Genomic DNA, 22,500 nt, shown 5'->3' with positions numbered 1-22,500 from the left:
CCACACCCAACCACAGAACGAGAGAAAGCATGAACTTAAACAGCTACGTACTGAGCCAGGAAAGATAGACGTAAGTGCATATTTACACAAGTAGAACTTGTTTGTACAGTGAGTAGAAGGTAAAAAAAAAAATTGCATCATCAGTCATCTTGTTCACAACATATTCCTGCAAGAATAAGACACACTCTGATGTACTTTCCAGTCGGGGAGCTACATAGGATGAGAGGCCGATTACTACGGCAACAGCAGCTGTGGGGTTCTGCTGAGGTCAGGACATGTCATGCATAACTGAGTGATTGCTAAACAGGGGCGGGTGCATGAGAGAAGAATTCATAATTTACAATCGAGCACACACAAACATACACCTCACAAACACCCAGGGCACAGGCGATCTCGCTGCACGCATGTAACCAGTCTACAGGACCACACAGACATGTTTTAGATAAAGACAGACAAATTAGACGACAGCGTCTCAGGCTAACCACTGCGCTTGCGCTAATTACAGGCTGGCCGGCGATGAAAGAGACAGATGACATGTCCTTATTTGTTTTCTCCTCCAGTGCCCTGAACCAAGTAAACACAGCGATGCATGACGGCGAAAGTAGGTGGTACAAAGAAAAAGACACACAGACAACAGAGACAGATAAGTTGGTTGTGGGTTGAGAATTCCTCGCACCACACACAGGTGTTTGCCCACCATCACAGCGAACAAACCCCTGAGGTAAAAAGAAGCAAGGCCGCAGCCAGCAAAACTTTTGGCTTGCAACTGATGCCAAGGAAAACAGACTGAGCTAGCTCTGTCTGATCTGCTTGCAAAACAGGACTGCTGTTTTGGGGGTGATGTAGAGGCAAATGCAGGGCTGCTATCTGGGAGATCTGATTAACCTGTCACCTCGAGTTGCAACTTACATCACACAGACCTGCTTGACAACATGCCCGGACCGACCTGCCGCCAACCACAACTTTGGTTTGTGATGCCAGCTCACCCTTACTAATTAAACCTACTTATTAACAGCTTGATGCCACCTTCTCTTTACTGAACTCCACAAACCCTGTTTCCCAAACCCAGCCACATGATAGCCAGTCAGATTCCACACAGTGAGAGGAAGTCAGGAAATAAAACACTCCCTAAATTGTAAAATTTCACAAACTACTCCCTGTCACTTGTGCAATGACAGCTGAACAGATGACAGCTTAGCTACAGATCTATGGGAACCTGTACCCAGCAAACCCTTAAAAGAGAGTAAGTTGTCAATGGCAGGAGAGCAATCCCTGCAATATGGCGCGTCCATTTCTAACACTTAAAGTAACACATTAGACAAGGCTGTCTGTCTATCTTTATTGTGGATGCGACACTGACAATCTTTCCAAATCCCATCTGGGACAGGGGCCCTCCATTGTCTCCAAACTCCTTGCCCCACCCCACTGCAAGAATTGGGGTGGGGTCAGTCAGGGACAACACAAAAGAAATGTCACAACTCCTGGAATGAAGTGCCAGCCAACGAAGGTCTCTCTCCTCCTTTATCTGTGTCACTATGCGTCTCCACAGGGGTGCAACTGGTAGCTGACAACATTGCTGGGGTCATCCCTGGTTGGGCACAGCTTCAACCTCAGCTCCATGGCCCCTTCTGGCCCCTGGTGACCCTTGGTTTTGATGACAGACTGGGCCCTTTGAGTAGCAGAGCTCTGTCCAGGTGAGGACAAGAGAGGATGACAATGGCAGGAAACATAAAGCTGATGGAGGCTGGGAGACGGACCTACGGGGTCATGGGTCAAGCTGGACAGCTGAGTGATGAGTGCAGCTGTGGACACGTGGACCTCCTTCTCTGTCCTTTGGCTCGGCTTCCCATGTCAGCTGATGTTGCCTTTGTCTTGGGATAAAGACCTCACTAACTCTCAACAACTTGAAGAAAAGTAATAAACACAGGCAACAGATGTACTACGCCATAGATTCTGAGTGCACAGCTATTATAGTAACCTGTGCAGTGAAGGTCAACTTCATCTTGCCAAAGAGTGACTGGAACTGAATTAGATAATAAAAGGACATTTGCTGATAATTAATCAAAAATTTGAAATGGTTGCCATTTTAAATGAAAAATTTCAGTTTCCTAAAATAAGACAAAATATAAACAAATGTTAAAACTAAAAGGAAATAAGAGGAACTAGATGGAATCCTTGTAATGAACTCTGAAAACAATCTGAAAATACCATGCCTTACAACTTGTCATCCCTGCAAAGAAAGAGAAAAAGCCTTTGCACAACTTTATTTGTGCTGTCCAATATCACTCCACTGTCGCCAGAATTTGCTGGTACAAACCCAAAATACTGCAATTTAGCAGCAGTTTAACTCTTTAACTCTCTCTAACAAACTTGTTTGACTGAGGAGGACTATTTGAAACCTTGTTATGTATTACCACACAAGCCTATTAAAAAAATAAACACATAAGTGCCTCCAAACTACAGCGATCCACACATCCTGAGCTCTCCAACTGTTTCTGATGCCAAAGGTCAGTGGCTGCCTACTCTCCTACCAGCCCACACAGAAATGGGAGGACAGGGTTTGCCAAGTCAGGCACAAACCCTGCTTTGGGTCATAAACACCTCCGCCTGTCTCGCCTCCTTTTTCTCCTCCACAGAGGTGAGCTGGGTTTGCACTCTGTTAATCTTTCACTACAGGCCTGCTCGCTTTACACTGGCCCGCTGGAGAACAGAGGAGGGGAATGAAAGAGGGGTAGTAAAGGACAAGAGTGGATAAAAGAGCAGGAAGAAAAAGCCATAGAGAGGGCCAGATGGGCACCTTCACAGTCCATTTATCAAACCCAATGTGGCCCTCCCCTCCCCTCCCCGCTGCTCTCATGTCCTAAACCCCCATGTAATTCTGTAATGATTTTCATTATCATATAATGACCTTACAAAGCCTACAGCAGTTTGCATGGTCAGTACAAAACTCACAGCTGTTCAATTCAGAGTTTACTCATTGGCTGTGACAGAGCTTTTTTTTTTTCTTTCTGTTGGTCAGAGCAGTGACCTCTAGGCTCCGGAGGGTCAGCATGAGGTCACCTCATCCAGCATCCAGGAGGTTCAGAGGTAGACATACTGTAAGCATGGAGATTCAAGGTAGCATCACACCAAGGAACTACTGTTAGTAACTTCAAATATAGCACTTTTGGAAACAAAACTACAGAAAATTATTGTGAATATATTAAACAAGGTATATGTATTAAAACCTAACAATTCCTGTACAAAATGTTTGAATGCTATAGTTCTAGTGCCACAGGATGTATTGTTTCCTATCCTAATAGGCTTGCTCTCTGGAGGTTGTGCCTTGCTCTTCAATCTGCACTTCCTGTGTGGCATACTCAACTTCTCTGCTACGGTACACTCATCCACCCACATAATGATCCATCTATTTCCAGGGTACTCACGGGACATTTACCAATGGGACACGGAGGGCAGCATCTATCAAAGAATTCACCATGTGCATCGGGAAAACCCAGTTACCAGAAAAGCTCATAAGAATAAAAAAGCTCTCATAACTTTGTTGGCTCAGAGTGAATGAATGGACTGCATCTGCTAGCGGGGCGAGCAGCGGCATTACTCACTCTGAGTGCCCATAAGTCACTTGTGAAGAACCGCTGGTCACCGGGTCCAATTCCTCTTTCCTTCATTCTACCTAGTGCTAAAAATGCCCTGGAGGCAGAAAATGGCAGCTAGCAGGCCCATGTTCCAGCACAGAGTGCTGCTTTAACTGGTGTTTGAGAAACAAAAGTCAGCGAGAAACTTAATCAATCAATGCTGGTTGTTTATGTTTATGTGCCTCTCGCAAGAGTCATCAATCATGCTTTTCTTTTTTGCTTTTTTTTGCTTTTTTCCAGTCTTTTGCAAGCATTATGTGCTGAATGGAAACCATGGAAACAAAAGGCAGTATTACGATAAAAGCTTGCCTGTTGCATATTGTGTGGAAACCTAATTAGGAAGCCCGATGAAAAAAAAGCAGCAAAATGAATCAGCAAATTAATTTCAGAGGTCCTATTTTGGTGCATGCTTTTATGAAAATAAACAAAGGTTTGAATACTTCTGATTGAAGTGAACTAAATTCACTCACTGTGTTTCTGACTCTGTAATATACTGTATCTTAAATTCCAAACAATGACTTTGCCTCTAAGTAGTATAAATAAAGAAATACAAAGTTTTTCTTTCTCCACTAAGAACAAGCAAAGCAACCCTTAGCTCTCATCACACAAATCTCTAATCTCTACCAGTACGTCCCACTTAACATTGCACACAGCCATGTGTTTAGGTTTGTGTAAATGCTATCTGTTGACAGCCACTTGACAGGGTGACCTCTGGCTTTTTAGTAAGTGGGTGCGGCAGAGGTTAGGGGCACGCATTCAATGTGTGTAACCTTTTACACACATCAAATATGTGTAAATGTGAGAGTAGGTATCAGGAGCAGCTGGAGTTCAAACATATTGTGTGGGATGCTTGCCCTTTACCAAAACTAATCTAATCAGTCTTTCACTGCTGATAGAGTAAACGTCTGTCTGCGGACTGAGCATTTCCTGTCCTGGTCTGTGATACTAGTTGTCAGGAGCTTTAGGGTGGGCTGAGCAGAGTCTAGGGTTAGACATGGTTAGTAGGTGGTAACATTGCATTGTGGGTGGTGGGGGAACAGGGATGGCGGAGGACGGTGCTGATGTTCGGTTTAGGGGTGTGTTTGTGTGTCTGTGTGTGTGGCGAGATGGTTTCTAGCTTTCAGCACCTGCGGCTGGAATGCACTATCAGTGCAGGCCCTACATCAGAGTTGTGAGGCGGTGGTCGTCAACACAGCAAAGCAAGGTGTGTGGAAACAGCCTGTTTACAAGGCTCATCTGGATGGGGCACAGCTAAGGGTCAACTAGAGGGGACAACTCATTACCGAGGGGCGCCATGGGAAGATGAGGGCGGCAACACTGCAGGAAGTTAACACAATATTTCTCTAAAGAAAGATGTTGCTTTCAGGAATTTCTTGTCTGTGGATTCTGCCTCTGGCACTTCTGCTTTCTCTTGGCTCTAGATCATGTCTGGTCCACAGTGTGTGTGTGTGTGTGTTTGTGTGTGCGTGTGTCACACTGAGGTCAAATCTGTCGATAGAGAGAATAAGCAGTGAAACATATGCAAGTCTAGTGTTTACATGCATGCCAGTATTTGTGTGTGTGCTCTCTGGTGCTGAAGGGAAGAGCGACTAAGAGACTGAACAGCTAAAATAACACAGCGCAGTGTGTGAGGCCCTTCTTTATCTGAATGAATGGTCAGTGTCCTAATCCCTGCGCTCTCTACCTTTATCTGGAAGGAAGGAAGTGACTGGGCTTATCCAAGACACACGTGTCGTTGTGATAGCTGTGATAGCTGCCAGGCCTAAGGACCACAAACTACACCACTGTATATCTGTGGAATTCACATCTGCTCCTTAGACGGAATCACTGTCAAAGCGCACTGATTGAAAGCAGGACTAATGTGATGATTCCTGATTGTTTTGTTTCTTGATGTGATCACAGCTATTAGCCCCATCAGTCCCCACTGTTTTAGTAAGGCTTGCACAAAAACCAGTGGGTCTGACTCACTATTATTTGCACAATAGCTCTGGTACTTAAGAGTAAAACCAACAATCACATTTGGATGTTACCTGTCCTTGTTATGGCTATGCAAGCAACATGTGTACATCAAAGTTTGGTTGTGTCACATTCTCCTTAATGTGGGAAGAGCCTGTAGAGAGTTCACTAAATATTTGCCTTTGTTATTTATTGGTTATTGAGGCCCATGTATGTAATCTATTCACATTCTAGGTGTTGACCCTTCACTCCTGAGTACAATTTACTTTGAGTACATGTTGCTGCACATTACCATTTTGTGTCTGTTATTCACTGGTTGTGAGTCTGTCAGCTTCATTAACTGAAAGGGTTAATAATCACCATTAGATTTGATGGTACATGCAGCAACTCAAAGGCCAATCATTCTTCATGCTGCTTATATTCTATTACCTTGTTTAAGGCGAATCATGGCAACTAAAGTAGAAACATACAGATATAAGATTCTGAGCAGCCCACAGCAAAATGTATAAATACATGTATTTGTGCAAAGAACAGATCAATCTTATATAAGATTTTATAAATTGAGCAGTGTAACTCATTTCCAAACTGGAGGGAAACTTTATTCATGTGTGATGCTGTTTCCATTTTGAATATGAGACTGTGCTCATGCTTCAGAGTCTCTCACTTTACCTGTCTCACACATCTGTAAGAGATTTATCTTTCAGAGTCCAATAGAGGGAACAAAGTTGGCGGTACGCTGTGTTACCTGTCTCTCCATGTCTGTCTTTGCTGGTGTCTGTCTGTCAATGCAGATAGCAGGATTTCTGCCATCTCCCTCCGTCCCTCCGCTGCTCTGCCCTCCTCCTCCACTGTAGCCAGGAAGAGCATGGTCTGAAAAAGACAAGCAGAAGTAGAAAATAGATGCATCATGTAGAACTAAATTGAAAAGATGTGTAAATGACACTATGACCTTGACTGCGAGAAAAACACGACATTCTGATAAACTCAAACTGTAACTTCCACTTGCGATACAAAAGAAAATGACTCCTTAAAACAGTGGCTAAAATGATTTTGGTTGTTCCACCTCCCACTACATACTTGAGTAAGACACATCAATACTACTTGGCTCTATGAAATCTTCTCCTAAATATTAAACTGTGTGGAACTGAGCGGAAAGACAACCTGAAGCAATTCCCTCCATCCTTCAGCTTCTATGCTCAGTTTAGAAATTACACAGCTCTGAGCCAAGACTCCATTATAACATCCCTGGGACGGCGACATACAGTAAGTCTAGTATAAAGTCAGTTTCACATCAGAGGATGGGCAAATTACACCCAATATTAGAGTGTGAGTCAATTAATCACGTCCTGCACAGCACAGTGTAATGTGTGAGTATCCCCCTGTTCAACATGAATTACAGGCCGGCTTAAAGTGTGACGTGGCACATCAGTGCTAATCTGAGACATCCTGGCAAACCTTCGCCTCCAAGTCCTCCGCAGCCTCTAAGCTGGTTGAGAGGGAGTCAAATGAAAAAGGATCTGGCAGCCCAAATTAAATGCAATGCTGTCAGCCACACTCAAATCCCTCCTTCCCCTTACCGTCTCCCTCCTCTTCTCTACCCTTCACAAACTCTCTCCCTCTCTGAATATACCTTATATGTCCCCCTCCTTTTCCTAGCCTCTGAGATGTGATGGATCTGTAACTCTGACTGACTCTGACGTCTTGTTAAGAACAGTCTCTTCCTGTCACATCCACCAGTCAAGCGTGTTCATTTCTTCCCATTAACAGTCATTCGCCTCCCCAGTCATCCAACCCTCTTTTAAAAAAAAACCCCACAATGTAAAGGAACCTTCATTCCTTCTCCTCTCCCTCTTTTTTAATCCCTTACTGACAATCCACCTGTCTGTCTTAATTCATGTGAAGATAGGTTTGATTGTCTGTGTGTGTGTTTCCGAAGGAGAGGAGTGTGATTTGCCGACAGAGTAATATGCTTACTTCCTCCACACCACACAGGACAGGTGTCAAAACATGTGGCGGAGTGTGACTGATTACACCTGACTCTGAGGAGACACCAAAGATTACGTTGACCAGGAGCAAGCAGGGCCAGCTGTACCGCCTATGGAAACTGTACATTTCAGTTTGGATCAAAGCCCGTCCTCCTGGGATGAGTGACAGGCTAAGAAAGTGCCAGAAAGTGCATTCAAACTGTATCACCATCTCAGCTGGTAGATATCATATTGCCATGCTGGCCATGTAGCACAGTTTCAATGGTTGAAGCTGAAGAGCAAGTGATTTGTAGTTGATCTGAAACCTGCCCTGATGTGCGTTTGCTTCAGCTCTTCCCAAAGCTGGTCTGGGCACAGAACAAGCGGTGAGGAAAGAGAGCGCAGTCCAGTGAGCCTTAACTGTGCTGCAACAAAATTAAAAAGCAGCCAATGATTCGCCAAATACAAAAATAGACAATCATTGTCAAACATCATCACCTTGTTTTGTGTTAGAGCTGATAAACTGATGACCAAAATCCATCAACAAGCTTTTTGTCCCAACTAAGTGATGATGACGGAAGTCACCAAAATAGATCCTAACACCTGCCAACACACTGAAATCTGCTCACCACCTCTTCCATTAAACACACAGGTGACAGCTTGTGCTTTGGGGGAATGTGTGTGTACATTTGTAGATGTGTATGCAAAAGCATCTTTTGATGTTTGTTCTCGGGTAATTTTTGGGAGGATAGGGGTGCCTCTGATGATGAATGTGCATGTGGTGAATGTGTGTTCCCAAACCTCCTATGCACGTGTGTTTGTGTGCCAGCGTCTGTGTGTATGATCTTGTGTTTAGAAGACCCGGTGCTGAGAGAGGCCTTCAGGTTTAGCCCCAGGCTGATCCCCAGGCCATTTAGACACCCCACTGGTTGTTTACTGGTCAAGCCTGGCCTCAATCAGCTACGGTCACACCACAGCCCTTTGTCTTTGGGTCTATGTTAGCACCAATCATTCCCTTCATTCCTCCTATTTACCCCTTGATGACAGTAGCTGTCCTCAGCCTTCACCTCTCTCAGCCTGATACTGACCACAGATGTCCCTCTGACCCAGGCCACATCCTAAGGTGAACGAGAGGACAAGGAGGACATGGGTACCCCCCATCCCTGGTCCCCAGACCCCAAACTCCCACCTTGTCTATTTTACTACAGATAGGCATAAACATTTCCGGCCCTGTGCAGAAGCAGGGTAGGTAAACAAACACACAACTAGGCTTAGGTGATAGTCTGGTTGGTGGAGAGCTGGAGTGATGATAGGGTTCCAAGCGAAGGCTGGCTGGAGGGCAGCCTGGGGCAGCTCACTAACACCTCAAGCCAGGACTGTATCTTAAAACCAACAAGCATATGTCTATTCTATCACATAACAACATGTCACTCATTCAACACAGAATAATAGAAGGGGAGATAGTTGCAGCACACAGTGCAACATGGCATCCATCCCTTAAAACTTCCCATAATAGCTGTCACAGGTCACATAACAGCAAAGAAGCTGCTCAAAGGGAGGAGGGTTAAAAAAAGATGCATGCAGAACTGAAGGTTTACACTCCATAAAACAGAGCTACTAGCTGACCACCAGGGCGTCTGAGAAACTGTTAACACCCCATGAAATGTCTTAGCTGACTTTAGACCAGCACTTTCAGGGGACCCAGAGTACTCTTAAGCTCACTGGCACTCGCTTATATAGGAAACCTTTTACATCTGCAGACCACAAAGGCTTACAAATGGACCTCCCTTATTAACTATTTCAGCTGACAGGTGTGATTTCTGGACCAGAATAGATCAAATGATGGATGGTTCCCTAAAAAAATAGGTGGTAAACAAAGTCACACCAAACACTCCCCAGGTTTTGGCGGGTGGCTGATGTTACACTAATTTGGCACCATGGTGCCTCCCTTGCTACAGAAAGTGCACCTCTGTCTGTCAGACTGGCAACCTCCACAACTGTCTCCCTGCCACTAGCACGTGTAACAGGCCCAGTAACAGGCCAGCAGACTCCCCTGTCTTTCTGTGTGCCAACACGTCTGTGTGGCCATATGGAGGCAGGCGTGGCCCCAACTCATAATCCATTCTACTGTTTGTGACTGTTGAGCCACCACTGGGGCCTTTAACTCATAGAAGCAGCCTGCAAGAACTTAAAAACTAGTTCAGAGTTACTGTTAATTACATTTACTGCATTAAGGAGCCAATCCAATCAAGCCTGACCTACTCTACAGTGAGTTAGTCGCGTTTTGGAAAAAAAAATACCTTTCAGCTGCAGAAGAGGCTGTTCACCTTCTGGCAAAGAACCAATTGTGTGATATGAAAGTCTAAATCCAAACTGGCTTTGCTATGCAGTACAGATATTGTTTGTAAAACCTAAACTTAACCTAAATGCAATTTGAGATTTAATACTTAAAAGAAAATGTTTCTGTTTTATTTATGATGGTAATCTCCAAACTCAATTCAATTTGGTTAGCAGGTGAATGACTCAGAGCTCTGCTGGTTTTCATTTTAGCCATCAGCTAAAAGACAGATTAACACCTGAGAATAACAGCAGTTGAATAATTTCAGTAAATCCCCTAATATCCTGAACAGAGAGCCACTTTTTCAGACCATAGCAATTACAAGAGATTTGTAAAATGAATGATGCATAACTTGTCGAACACACCGCTAACTTGACTTCCTCTTGACCACCTACATGGCTAGCACATTTGCAATATATCTCAAGCTGGTTGGACCCTTTTTTCCACATCTCCAGACGCTCCACTGACGTTTGCCACAGCTAAAGCTCAGCTGCTCTGACATCTGATTTCATAGGCCTTAGGAGTGGGAGTTTGGCAGACTCATAGCTGTCTCCATCCCCCTCTCCCCTCTAATACAAGAAACCAATATCACTTTGACCGCTGGTGGAAAAAGGCATCAGGCACCTTGCTCGGGGTAATGGATAGCTTCTGCTCACTGATATAAACAACGGGGGAGCTGTGATCCTGCCAGGACCAGTTCCAGTCTGGACAAGGGATCTGTGTGTGTTTGCTGCATGCCACCGCTGAGTTACTTTGCTCTTGAGGGGGTGGGGGGACTCTCCACCAGTGGAAAAATTATATTAGTCCAGGAAGAAATAAGCCCAGACCACATTCACTTTTCTGTGACATCACACTTTAAGTCATAAAGTGTGTGTGTGTGTGTGTGTGTGTGTGTGTGTGTGTGTGTGTGTGTGTGTGTGTTTTTTCCCCTGCCGTCTGCCTGCTGTCACATCATTACAGATGGCTCAAAATTGAGGCATATCTGAAATTAAATTTGCTCAGTTTCCATTATGTAAGATTGGTTGATAACGTGTGTGTGCGTGTGTGTGTGTGTGTGTGTGTGTGTGTGTCTGTAGGGGAAGAGTGAATGGTGTCAACAATGCTAGTCAAGAGTTGTCTTCAAGACTTTGAGGCCCCACAACCTTTGATATTATCAAAGAGGAAATGTGGAAGAAAATGCAGGAAGCAACTTCTAATAATAAATATAAAAATAAAAGTCTCTGAAATATTTTTTATATGTGCATGTGTGTCTTTATATGTGTCTTCTGAATTACCTGTGCAACAGTTCTTTTATCTGAAACTTACTACAAGGCAGCTTTTAAAAAGGTTTATTGCAATACGTCTTTACAGTTACTCCAAAACATCGTTTTATTCCAAATCTATAATAATAAAGATATTTTAAATAATAAAACCAGGCATATTTCACACTTTCCTTATGTATACTCATTAGTACCATTAGTGATGATGGCTGAAATGCAGCCCTGTACATTTTACAAGTAGAAGAGAAAAAGTAGATTTTAGAAGGATCTGAAAGGATCTCTAAAAAGATTATATTCAGAGTTTAGATGTTCATATGATGACAGATGAAACTTCAAATTTCTTAAAAGGGCATCTAGAGATCCCTAAATTTACTCTGTGTGTGTGCATTTGTGTGTGGGTGTGTTGATGTGTTCTCGCGATCTCCGTGGTGATAGAAACCAAGGCCTTTCTGCCAGATTGACCCTTGCAAGGTTGCAGGCACCATCAATTATGTCAGCCAGTAAAATGGGCTTTGCTACGCACAGCAGATTATATGGAGTGTAAAACATTAGAAAAATGTGTCTGAAACATCAGAGTAACATGTCTGAAGTGACAAAAGGTTCGGGGGTGGAGGGGAACCTCCCAAAAAGGGAAGGCCCTTGACAAGTGATTTTGTTTGAAGGCATTGTAACACACTCAAGTGGGCAGGGATGCTTTCCATGGCCCCTACGGCAGTCCATCTTCTGAGCAGAATACAAGCGGGATGGAAGGACATATGCTTTCCACAGGGTCAAATGAAGCAGAACTCACGGGCTTTTGTGGTGCTCCCTTTTGGTGGCTAGAACAAAAGGAAAATCTGTTGTTGGGTCGTAGTCCAGTGGGCCCACGAATATCACATAAAAATTCACCGGCCTGTCTCTTGCAAGGCTTTTGTCTCTGTCATGATAAGGAGTGTGGATCCAGTTGGCCTTAATGGCTAAACCACATAGTTCTTAGTTTGAATGAGCTCTACAGCAGGCTGGGACAGAACGCACACACACATGCACACACACACACACACACACACTTGTAGAAACTCCTCACTGGTCTGGCAAAAAAATACACCATCCATCCATCACAAGAAAGCTTTGAGAGGCGCTTTGACTAATTCAGGACAATGAAGACAGAGCTGGACAGAGATGTTTGCGATGAGCGTGACACTAAAGCACCTTCTGCTCTGTTAAAACTCCCTTTCTCTCTTTCAGTATATGAAAACCGACTCTAGATTCTAGCTAGATAGCAGATTGTGATCAGCACCTCACTCTCCTGCCAGTAAAAAGCTTTTTGCTGATTGGGGCCAAAGCCAGCCTTTCTAAGCCCCAGAGTTACAGTGTTACACGCACTGTTCCATATTTCAGGTCTTCAAAAATGCTAAACCAATAAAAAGGGTTTCCATCCATCTAGACACGCTCACATAGAGAAGTTTTGTTTGGAAACGGGGGGGGGGGGGGGGGGGGGGGGGGGTTGTTATGCCTGCAGGGGCTGAAATGCACTGCTAACAAAGTTTTGATTGACTACAAAAACTCTGAAGTGTAGTGATTCTCTCAATCTTTGCGTCTGGTTGAAGGCTGCTGGAGTGAAAACTAAACAAGCCCTGTTGTGTGTCTAGTCTGACATCAAATGTGAATTACCGACAGTGGAAGACTATGTCTAAAGTAGGACAGATTAAGATCTCTGAAACTACAGGTTCACTACCATAAAAACCCTATATACTTTAGTAAAGGCCATAAGGTCCAGGCAGTGTCAGCAACAGACAAACCGCGAGTTTATGGATAAACATGAACCAACAATTTTACATCAATTTTGTTTGATTTCAAATTTCAATTATGTGAGCTACGTATTTGCTTAATTTAACATGAAGGATTGCAGATAATCATTCTACCTCAAGTCCTCATACTGATAATTCAAAGTACTATACTATACATTATGTGACTAAAAGTAGGAGTGTGTTTAATAAGCTGCTTCCATGTCTATATATAATATTCTCTCCACACTACATGGCTATACAGTAGTAGACAATGGCACACACCATGAAGCAGTGACATATAACGGGATTATGGACTCACATACTCTATAAAATGCTGTCTACTTCAATCTGGCAAAGAAGTCACAGACACTAGCAGTTTTTATATTTAACACTGTACATTCAACACAAACTGTGTATGCTGACAGGTGAATTCCACTGTGGAGTATCTCAATTTAATCTAACTAATTAAATGGTATTAAAAGTGGATACACCACATCCAAAATCCATTTCTATAAAAAAGAAAATTACAATACACATTATGGTCCACATTTTGGTTTTACTTTTAATTTTTAAAGTTCCTCTCCAGAGATGTTTTAAACTATGTAAAAATATTCAGAATCAGAATCAGAATCAGAATCAGTTTTATTACCAAGTATGTTTCCACATACAAGGAATTTGTGCTGGTGGTTGGTGCAAACAGTAACATGAATAGACTTAGGGTAAAATAAGAGGGAGAATTTACAAGTTAAAAAATAAGATTAAAATAAAATTAAGATAAAAAATGTACAACAAAGATGTGGGATATTTGCAACAATGATAAAGACATGGGGAATGTAGTGCAAAGAATATAGACAATGTAAAAAATATATAAATATAATGTATAGATATTTACACTGTGCATGTAACAGGAATGAGCAGTAGTTCTATAGGGGGGCAGGGGGATCGGGGGGATCGGGGGGATCAGTGACAGTGGGACAGTGACAGTGGGACAGTTCTGCTGTAATCATATTTAGTTTAACGTGGTTTTCCAACATAGAAAGTGAGAGCACATCTAATATTACTTCCTCAATAAAAAATCAGCATCAGGCTTTCTGGCCCCACCCACCACCACTGCTTCACACGTGAAACAGCCTATCAAGACGGTTAGCGGGGGCTCAGCCACATGTTTGAGCATCAGTCAACCCCAGACTGAGGAGTTTTTGAGGAGTTTATTGTGCACTAAAATTGGCAACTAGAAGAACTCTCACTCTCTGTACTGATAAGGGAGCAGTGCGACTCAAAATGGTTAGTGTTCGAGGGAACATCAGAGAGACTCCGCTACATGTTTGAGCTTCAGTCAGACCAAGACGCAGATGATGACCAATTCAGTCTGGTCATAAAAGTATCACAGTTTGATACCCAGCCCTACCCCCGACTGTAATGCTTTGTTGTGCTGTGTGTGAATACTTTGGATCAGCATTTGAACACACCTCCTGAGGATTTTTCTGTACTTTTAATTATGAAAAAAAAAATGTTAATTAAATATTTCAATTGACCTTAACGAAAGGAACGAAAAAACCCCAGCTAGTTGGACAACAGGAAAATGTTTAAAAATATAATATGTATAATCTCTGGTTCATTATCACTAGTAATGCTGAACATGGGGATAACCATGTATTTTAATATATGATGCTGATATGGTGTCATTGGTGTTATTACTGGCTATCTGTTGGTCATAGAAAGTCATACATTAAAGTTTCTCAAGTCTGCAAGTGTTTCTAAACACACATGAACCCCCTCCCCCCCAGGAGGCTGATGAGAGCGGCTAAAGGGTGTTTATGAGACTGTTAGCCAGGAGAGGATGCCGCCCTGCAGCTCTCACCCAAATAAAAGAGCCATTTATTACATCTAACATGACCCTCTCATTACACACAAATAGGAATTAATGAGCGCTATATCGGGCGCTCCCAGCGGAGCAAGGTAGGGCCCGCTAAAGGACTAGCGTTAATCACACTGTCCTACATCTCACCCATTTAACACCACCCATCAGATTGCTCTATCAGCATGGGAAGGATAGAAGGGTGGAAGCATTTCACTACCTGGAAGGATGGCCACTGTCAGCATCACCAGTGTAAAGCTGAGTCTGTCTTCCTGTTTGCTACTGCACACTAACACTAAATTTCCTGTCACCTGACCATGAGTAAAATGTTCCATTTTCTGTGTGCAAATAAACTGCTCTAGAACTGAACATTAAACATTATATGGTATTTAAATTTCTTTTGACGGCCTGTGTTTTATCCATTCACCCATCATTTATGTTGGTTATAGAAAATCTTTTTTCTCACCAACTTTATTCATGTGATGTAAGGACACAGAAACACTGGAGTCGACAGAGCAGCTTTGTATGTGAGTGGCCAGACAGGTTTTAAACAGGTCCAGTGAAAACAGAGATAAAAAAGGTTATTTCCCAAATAGTCCGCTGTAAAAGTCAATTAGATCTTGCACAGAAACTTCCTGGTTCCTTTGAGTTACCATAATTACTGGAGTTGTGCATGCAAACAGTTTAACAATGCAGTGGACCATTATTACCAATGCTTTGGGTGTGTACGCCTCCAGTTTTAAAAAATATTTGCTTTGTCTTAACACCAGTGCTTCTTGTCCTATAGCATTCAATAACCAGTATTGGGATCTAAGAAGTGACACTGATGAGGAAACTGTGTGAGTAAACATAACCAGTAGTATTCATGGCCAAAACTACAAAAACACACACAGGTTGTAAAAAAAAAAGATGGGATTTTCCTGTCAAGCTTCACATGGGAAAATTCTGCTTTAGCAGAAAACACACATATCAGGTTTGATCTCTGTTGGGTTATCCTCGTTACACTGTACATGCCTTGTTCTGAAAGGTGCACAGACCAAGAAACAAAACAAAAAAAAAAAAAAAAAACAAGGCATGGAACTTCCCAGAATGCTCCCAGGACTTGTATTTCCTCCTGACTGTACTCACATCCCCATGTCTACAGCCTCAGCTTTTTATTTCTCTCTGGTTTACTTTCCTTCACACGCTCTCAACTTAAATCTTTACCATTATCTATCTATTCCCCTTACCTCTGTAAATGCTACTCCATATCCCCCTACCCCACCCTACCATATTTCTTTTCTCGGTTCAACCTCCTCCACCTCCCCAAAGAAGTGATACAATTATCATCAACAATCTTTTCCCATATATCTCTCTTTTCTTTGCGTTACTTCAAGCGAATCAAACAATTTTACACTGTCTTCCCATTAGTATCTCCCCATTCTCCTCACTCATTGTCTTCGAAGAAGGCTTTATGTACTTTAAAAGCCCAACATGATGACTGCTCCGGTGGTTTTGAAGCATTAGAGAGGTACATGCAACTAGCATATTAAGCGGTTGCTATTTTTCTGCGCTAGTTGCAACAGTTGAACAAAAAGCTGATTATTGATCAACTCTTCACCACGTTGGAGACCTCATGCTTGAACCGTTCTCGAAGATATGTGAAATGCAATTTGGTATCACAGTGTTGTTTGTTTGTCTGTTGTACGCAGAGCTTATGTCATTTTTTTTACCACACCTGTCTGTAATATGTACTGAAAATTGGTCGCCCTTTTGTTCTCTGAGAGAACCTTGAGAAGATATGCTCTGTTTCTGTCACTAATTAGGTTTAGGGAGGGATTTTTTTATTGTTCACTTTGAGGATCTATGGTTGGGCTGGGCTGTTTTCATTTTCATTAATCTGTTTCATTTATTGTTTCACTATGTGTGGGCGATACGAAGCCCTCGGAGACTGTGGCTGTGATTAGGGGCTGTACAAATAAATGTGAAATGAATTTCAGTTGATATGCAGATAAACAATAATGAGGATCTCGACCAGGACTTGATGAGGATCCAGATTCAGATTCAAATGATTTTTATCAAAAATGCTTACACAAGGTTCAGAGCATGAGGGCTCTGTTTTTATTCACTCGGGTTTACAGAGCTCAGCACATCTCAATGTGTATATTACTATTTCTGAACATGAGACATATTGAACCAGTGACAGACAAGCTGTGGCCATGTGCTTAATATTCAATAAGATTAATACTGCACTAAAAAAACATAAATTGAACTGGAGTTGAAGATACTTTCTTGTTTTTAGTGACAAATCAGTGTGTTTCCTTGTGTCTGTGGTAATTCCTTTTACTCCACCACTTTGATATGATTGCCTGCAAAAGTAAACAATTACACCTGGATCAAAGTACTGGAATAATTATATGTCAAGCTCTGGTTAGTAGTAATGTCTCTAGTCAGCTATAAGAGGGGCGGGCTTTGCTATGAGATGCTCCGAAATCTCTCTTTCATCTTTTTATACTTTCTCCCCCATCAAGGCACTTTTCAACACACACACAAACACACATACATACACACACTTCTTCCTTGCATCTCTCTCTCTGTTGGTATGACACAGGAAGAAGCTGGGCCCTGCAGCCAACCCCGCCGTCCGCACTGAATGCGATTAAGCTGAGCAGTGATTAATCTGGGCTGCCCCATAATTCCTCTTTACCACTTTAATGGATGTTATCTCTCCTCCTCTGAAGGCTTATCTTGCTGATCGGGGCCAAGGATGAAGAGAGGGAGAGGAAGAGGAGGGGGTGGCCATGAGTACACGGAGAGAAATCAAACCAAATCCATACAGAGGTAAGTAAATGAATGAGTAAGTAAATAAGTAAGTAAATAAATAAATGCAGGGATTGAGGGAGCTGCTAAGCGGATAAGGCAGATCAGTCTCTGTAAAGTGCTCATTTGTTTTCTAAGAAGACGAGACAAGCCGCCTGCAAAGCCTGCTGATACAGTAAAAATGCTGTCAACATCACAATTCACAGACAAACAAAATAAATTATCCAAAACACTGTCAATAAAACTCCCCACACCCTCACTGTAAAGATGAGATGTACTCCAATCATGGTTACAAAGACAAAAAAAGAGGGGGATTTTTTTGATGAGCTGTTTTTCTTTCATAAATGACAGTAAAACAACGGCATAGCTTAATTTGCAGTTTCCACACTGTGTCATTAAATAATGGCTAAGTCTAATACATTCCAAATTCAGTCATCCAAAACCCTGAAACAAGTTTGCTCAGGTCTGAGTCTATTGTAGGAATGAAAGTGTGACAGTTCTCCACACCTAAGCTTTCATGGCAATGAGCTACATCCTGTTATTGAGAAATAATTAAATACTTATATGAAGAATCACCTTAATCATTTTAAATGAGAACCCGCTCCACATGAAATTCTTCTCAAGAAGAAATGAACTGGTAAACTATGAACTATGACAACAGGATTAATTATGACTGGCAGCCCAGTGTACATGCCTCTGTGTGCGTGCGTGTGAGAGAGAGAGAGAGAGTGTACTGAATGCATCACTTTTATTCTACTAATATTTAAGATTTTATTCTACTAAAATTTACAAGTAACTAAATATTGCAGTCTAGCTTCAAAATAAATCCATGAAAGGAGACTAAAAAAGTCCAATTCACAGCAGCAAAACTCTCCATTTCAAACTGTTACTTCAATGTGTTAACTGAAAAGTTTCTTCTAAACATTCCCATTGTATGTGGAAGTATTTGTGTTTATTAGCGTGTCTCTGCCAGCGTTTTTGTCCTTCCATGTCTTTGTTCACGTATATGCACGTGTGAGACGCCAGCTGAGGAGTGACAGGGTTAAACCTGTTCGTAGCTCTTATTTCCCCGCTCTGGCTTACAGCGATGTTGCAGTGAGATTCTGTCATAGACAAACCTCTGTGGGATTCCATTCACTACTAGTGTACATCTTTAGGTACAAAGCTGCGGGCTGCATTGGCTCCAGGTAACATAAACGCTCCCTTCAAGCCACCGCGTATCTGCCCATGAAAATTCTCTAAAGGGCTTTAAGCATTTACGCAGAACACTATCAGGCAGTGCCGAAAATTCAGCTTACCCTGTTGAATAGGGACTTCAAAGAGAATTGCAAATACCTTTGCACTGCTACATTTTCTCCCTTCTCTCTTTCTCCCTCTCTCTCCCTGTCTCTTCCTGCTTCTTTTCATTTTATATTTCCAAACACAAGCTGCTGCGTGATGTAAAATGTATTATCAGCCATATATTTCCTCTTTAAATGAATAATAACAATAATCTTTGAGTAATTTCTTTTTTATACAGCTCTGGCTAAATAGGGCAAAGCAAGCAAGCTAATATAGAGCCGCAGGTAAACAAGGCCATGCAATAATGAATGTGTGGATTAGGCCTCTAGTCTATGTTGTGTGATAAGGAAAAACAGCTGCTACTATCCAGGTAACAGCACGTATTGACTGTCAATGAAGGATAAACTACTGTGTAGCTGCACATTTACTTCCTTCAGTCACACTGTGAACACACCGTGCACGCACGCACACACACACACACACACACACAAAGATACATGGACACAAGCAAACCCACATACACACATTGTACATACACATAAGAACCGCAAAGAATCGGGATATAATAAATGTATAAGCCTATTTGCACAGTATAGAGCTTGAAATGCAAAACAATATGTTGCATAAACACAGTGTGATTTAATGTAAGAGATAATAAATGGCTTCATAATGAGCAATAAAAATGGTCTTTAAACAGTTTACTGCTTAGTTCACACTTATAATTAATCTGGGTTCCATGTGTGCATATAAAGTGGGAATAAAACTCTGCCCGAATGTGCAAGCAAAACAGCAAGCAAGAGAGAAAAATGACTGCTGGTAAACATCTGCAACATGGTTCAGCTCTGGCCTAGCTTTCCAAATATGCTGTCTTTTTCCCTCAGCTGGCCCGGCATGGCAAGCTCTCCAAATAATACATTACAAAAAATTGCTCCCTGAAATTATTTACGGTGAAACACACAACAGAAACCATAACATTTATAATGTTTTACAAAGCCATCAAATAAGTGGAGAGGGGATTAATTGCCCCTGCCCGACCTTAAAATAATTATTTTGAGCGGTGCAACTCTAAACTCCAATGAAATTGATACACTTTGATAATTAGATTCTTGGCACTGACCCGCTGAAGTCAATAAAGGTTATTAAGGCCAATTGCTGTCTAAACGCATTACGGGCAGGGTAAACTGTCCGTCGGAGGCCCCTGCTACTCCAGCGCCAATATGATAATCCATTCTCCGTCCTGGGGGTTTCTTCCCTAGCGCCTGTGTCTCCACTCTGCCATACAAAACCAGATTGGATTCGCTTAACCTTTCCAGGACTTTGATCAAATGAGCTCACACAGCAATAACATTTACATTGACCCCCCAACCCTCCTACCCCCAACACACACAACCTCTCTCTCTTTCTCTCTTTTTTTCCTACCTCCCCCTCTGCCTCTGTCTGACTCTCCCCACAGCTCACTGCCCTCCGTCCCTCCCTCCCCACCACGTCCTGAGCACCCAACCCTCCACACACTAGGCCAATAACCTAATCAGCTATCGATGGTGACCAGGCCAGGCTGTGTACAATTGCAGTGTGACCCTCCTCAACAGCCCAGATTGTTTCCAAAGGTTGTTATTAAAGTGAGGGGGGAAGATGAAATGGTCACCCAGCACTTCCTTGCACATACACACGCAGGTATGCATGAAAACGCCAGCCTCTGTTATAAATCAGACAAGGATAATTTTGTCACACAATGAGAAAAAAAGAGAGTGCATGCTGCATACATGTGTGTGTGACCAAACCAGTGGAAAACATGGAGTGACAGGCTGGGTGAACGGAGGAGCGGAAGACATGGCCCCGATGCCACTTCCTGTTTTGTACATCTTGAAGTATACAAATGTATTCAACTCAGTGGATCCCATTTATTATGAAAGTAGATTAATTTCCTTGATATGTGTTGAAAAGATTTCCATCTACAAGGCTCGTTCTCCTGTCAAATAATGGGGAAAGTGTGAGAAGGAGACAGAGATATGGCGAGATAGTGGGAGCGAGAGAGAGGGAGAGAACAAGAGAAAGAAAGAACATAAAGAGAGAGAGAGAGACAGAGTGCACTGAAATCTCTTTGCATCCGCCGTGGCTTTTGAAGTTGCGAGATGAGCAGCCACAGAAGTCAGGAAAGTGACAAATTAGGGAAAAAGCTGTACTGTGCAAGCAGAGCTGCTAAATCAATTAAAGTCATGCCGAGTGCATACATTAACATCAATGGTGCGCACACACACAGACACACACACACAGACACACACCCAGGACAGGAAAAAAATAAATAAATAAATGGGAGATGTGCTCATGGGCTCGTCGCTGTCGCTTCTCCCCCACAGTGAAAAAAGGGAAGATAAAAAATACCACACCAGTATTTAAAATATTCTGCATAAAGCCAAGACTCTCTGTCTATTGTCTGTCAGACGAAAGCTATTCATTGTTGCTAGTTTAAGGAAATGTCACTATTGTACGATAGCCATGATAGCAGAGTCCTGAGGGAACATAAGGCTGCGAGCCAGGCCGGTCTAAACGGAATTCAGCACCCTGGATCACAGGGGAATGTAAAACCTTTAAGTTAATGTCCTTTCTCCCCCCTCCAGAAACCTTTACCTTAAATATATTTAAAGCGCCCCCCCCAGCCTCCCCCCACACTGACTCATACACAAACTATATGTCCGCTGTACCTTCACATACATACACCTACACTTGAAGTTTACTCAGAGGCCCGTCTCTTTGTTTCTATCAGGGAGCCAAATGAATTCATGAGGTACCAGAAGAGGCGAGCAAGCAAGTGGACTTGTTTTGTTTCGATTCTTTATATATTTATTTATGTATTTTATCAGAATGTCATTCAAATGGAAGGATAAGCATTTGCATGACAACAGGCTGAGGAGCAGAGAGGGAGCCCCAGGGAGAGACAGTATCCATAAACAGGAGCTAGTCCCCCCCACATTGCAATATTCTTCATACAGACTAACAAACGCATACATAGCCCTGCGCATCCCACAACACCGTGTGCTAAATATGACAATAAAGAGAGGAAGACTGGCTGTTTGTATTGCTATTTTAGCAGGATAAAACAATAGGCTGTTTTATTGCTACAGCACAGTGTATAAAACAACACAGTTCCATTTTATAAACCCTATTTAAAGAGACATATATTTGTTATTTTAAAAAACCCATGGTGATATCAAATTTGACAAAAATAATGCTGTATTAAAATATACTCTGCAGGCAAGAGCAGAAAAATCTAAATAAATAAATAGCAAACAGCGTCTGCACACAGTAGGTCACTTGCATTTCACTGAATTACACCATGCTGTCAATTGCCAGCTTCATAATGTAAAATATATGCAATAAAGGAATGTACAGGGGAAGCCACATCATTTAAATAACTCAGAGTAATTTAGAGAAATGTGTTTTAATCTAACTGCAGAAAAGCCACAGCTATCAAAACCTCCAAAAGAAAAATCTATAAGTCACATCTATAAAGTGCTTTTCATCAGCATATCACAGGTCGATGCATGTATGTAAATATTGCTTGCCAGAGCAATAATGTTGTCTTTCATCACAAAAGTGAATCACTACATTTATGCGCTCACCACTGTATTATTTTTCTCATAGGT

The 22,500-nt window shown here is 42.3% G+C and overlaps 1 protein-coding gene across 1 annotated transcript in view; it reads right to left on the bottom strand.

The window, feature by feature from the left end:
- The window catches only part of fto (FTO alpha-ketoglutarate dependent dioxygenase), a 118,288-nt gene that overhangs the window by 58,468 nt on the left and 37,320 nt on the right, over positions 1 to 22,500 (bottom strand). Inside the window, exon 8 of the mRNA XM_071488459.1 lies at positions 6,337 to 6,461. Coding sequence (XP_071344560.1) covers positions 6,337 to 6,461 — 125 coding nt within the window. The remainder of the gene's footprint in view (positions 1 to 6,336; positions 6,462 to 22,500) is intronic.

This window comes from Trachinotus anak, unplaced genomic scaffold, assembly GCF_046630095.1.
Source record: "Trachinotus anak isolate AG129_WGS33_773 ecotype Australia unplaced genomic scaffold, CSIRO_AGI_Tana_v1 ptg000011l, whole genome shotgun sequence".
In the NCBI taxonomy this organism is placed as follows: Eukaryota; Metazoa; Chordata; class Actinopteri; order Carangiformes; family Carangidae; genus Trachinotus; species Trachinotus anak.
Note: the sequence above shows the minus strand (reverse complement) of the source record. Positions and strands in the feature narration are given on the sequence as shown.